This window comes from Chinchilla lanigera, unplaced genomic scaffold (genome assembly GCF_000276665.1).
Source record: "Chinchilla lanigera isolate Chin_1 unplaced genomic scaffold, ChiLan1.0 scaffold00041, whole genome shotgun sequence".
NCBI lineage: Eukaryota > Metazoa > Chordata > Mammalia > Rodentia > Chinchillidae > Chinchilla > Chinchilla lanigera.
The window spans coordinates 16,757,667-16,760,109 of NW_004955442.1; the positions used below are offsets into that span (position 1 = coordinate 16,757,667).

The 2,443-nt window shown below is 48.9% G+C and overlaps 1 protein-coding gene across 2 annotated transcripts in view; it reads right to left on the reverse strand.

Annotated features, from left to right (window-relative positions):
• The window catches only part of Rab11fip3 (RAB11 family interacting protein 3 (class II)), a gene marked incomplete in the record, with an annotated part of 82,528 nt that overhangs the window by 79,531 nt on the left and 554 nt on the right, over positions 1 to 2,443 (reverse strand). For both annotated transcript variants that reach the window (XM_013517819.1, XM_013517818.1), the window contains 1 exon segment: positions 2,271 to 2,443. In XM_013517819.1, coding sequence (XP_013373273.1) covers positions 2,271 to 2,443 — 173 coding nt within the window.

The window sequence follows — 2,443 nt, forward strand, 5'->3', positions numbered from 1 at the left end:
TCCGGTACCGGGAACCGAACTCACAACCTTGCGCTTGCCAGGCAGGCGCTTTTGCCGCTGAGCTAAGTCCCCAGCCCCCAGCCCGCATATTTTAAAAGTTTTAAAATATTCAACAAGGGCCAGAATATTTCAGTTTAAACTATTTGATTGTCAGCAAATATTTCTTGTCCTCTTCTCTATACTGTACTCTCACTTGGACTTGGAGAAAACAAGCCTGAGTCATTCATATCAAAACTTACAGACACAAAAAAACCAACCTGTCATTACTCTGTATATTATCTCCTCCAAAATAGTAGCTAAGACAGTTCAAAGAAATCAAGAGCTCTCCTCCACTCTCACCAGAAGCTAGTCCAAGCCCAAGCACCCAGATCAGCACTCAACACTGCTGCTTCCTAAGGAGTAAGAAGTAGTGCTATAGGACATGCTATAGGACATCTCCCCACACTCCATTCCCACTAAACCCTGAGTCATCTGAGCCTCGCCTAAACTTTAAACCCACCAGGAGCCATCAGAGCAAACAATTTTGATGCATTTCCATTTTGTTGGTGTTTTGGTTTTTGGGTTTTGGTTTGTTTGTTTGTTTGCTTGGCAACCAGGTCTCACTGTGTAGTTCAAGCTGACCTTGAACTCAGTATGTAGAGCCCAGGTTGGCCTTGAACTCTGGGTGATCATCCTCACTCAGCTTCCCAAGTGCTGGGATTACAGACATGCACAACCATCTCCAGCTTTTGACCTATTTCTATTTTGTGATTACAAGAAAGCTCAGCCTCAAAAATCAATCTAAAGTTTTTCCCACTGTGATCAACTGGGGACATTATAATAAGATATGTTCCTCAAAGAGAGTTTTGTGGAAGTCAAAAAATGAAACTTGGCAGGAATATTCTAAGCCACACATCTAAAAGGAGTCAACTCCAAGTGAGGAGCCGAAGACCTACCTCTATCCTTACCTATGGAGCCCAAAGAAAGCCATTTAATCTTTTTGAGCTTCCTGTAAAGTGGGGATGAAACCTGCTTGCCTAGTTCCCACCTCAGAGAACAGTGGCAATGAGTCAGTGAAAACACAAGTGAGCAGAGTCAGGTTATGGTAAAGAAGAGCATAAATGTAGCACCGGCCTGACATATCTATCTGGTGTAATAAAGCAAAAGTTTGCAGAGAAAACACATCCCACTAGTAAGCTACCATTAAAGATACTCAAGGGACTCTTCACCCCAGCAGTAAGAAGGAAAAACATAAAAAGAGCCTGGACCAGCAGCTACAACCCAAGTTAATCATACAGGAAATCATCAGGCACATAGGTGTTTCCCACTGAACCTACCCCAACGATCTCTTCCAGCCCAGAGCTAAGAATGGGAGCCCTATTTGCCTGAACACTGATGTCCAGGAAGCTGCAGGCACTTATACATCTTTCTAGGCATAAACTCAGCAGGGAGCACTGAATTACTGGAATCTGGTTCTTCACACCAACTGCTCAATGCATACTATACATATTCAGGGGACAAGGAGGTTCTTCACAAGGGTTCTAAATGTTGTGATTGACACCCTGAACAGCAGAGCGTCAATTATACCTTTTGTCTCAAAGACTTCTTGGCTCAAACATGCATATGTACTTGAACACCCACTTAACAAATGTCTGCTTGCGTGTGAGAAACGAACAACGTATGAAAATCAGCAGTTCACCATTTCAGGGATTTCCTACCACTAAAATACTTCAAAGTGAACATGGTAACCTATTCGATGTCTTCAGGGTTATAAATCGAGCACTCACAGCTCCGCTGTCGCCTACACCAAGACTCTAGTGAGTCCTGAGGGCAACAGGAAGGTCGGGGTCTCCTGGTCAGTTTCCCCAGCAGCCTCGGGCAGAGTGGGACTCACGGTGCCTACGGTGCCTCCGTCGCTGGCTGCGCGGCTCACCTTTCAGACAGGAGTGGAGGGGGCCCTGATAGGAGTTCCGCTAGAGTCGCAAGTGTCATGGGACACCCCGGCTCATTTTCTTCCCCATCCTTGTCATGGAAGGCATGGAAGCGTCTCCCAAATAAGAAGAAATCTACTACAACAAACGTCGAGGATGCACGGTAAAGTGACCATGCCCAAAACAGGCGTCTACCAGTCCGGCCTCTGCGTCCTCACTAGGACCGCAGAGGGTCCCTTCTTTACCTCTATCCAGAAGCCGTAGCAGGTGCGGCGCCAGCGGAGGGTGACCCGGCTTCCCCGCGCAGACTCTCTTCCCGCAAACATCCCCCGAGCCCACGCTTCCCCGCCAGCCCGTTACCTGCTCCGCCCCGTAGACCGTGGCGAATTGGACGAAGTCTTCTATGCGGACGAAGCCGTCCCCGTCCCCGTCCAGGGCGTCGAACACAGCGCGGAGGCGCGCGCCGTCCTCCGAGCCGGCCGCGGGATCTCCCGACAGCGGCGGAGCCGGGCTCGGGTCCGAGGGCGGCCCGC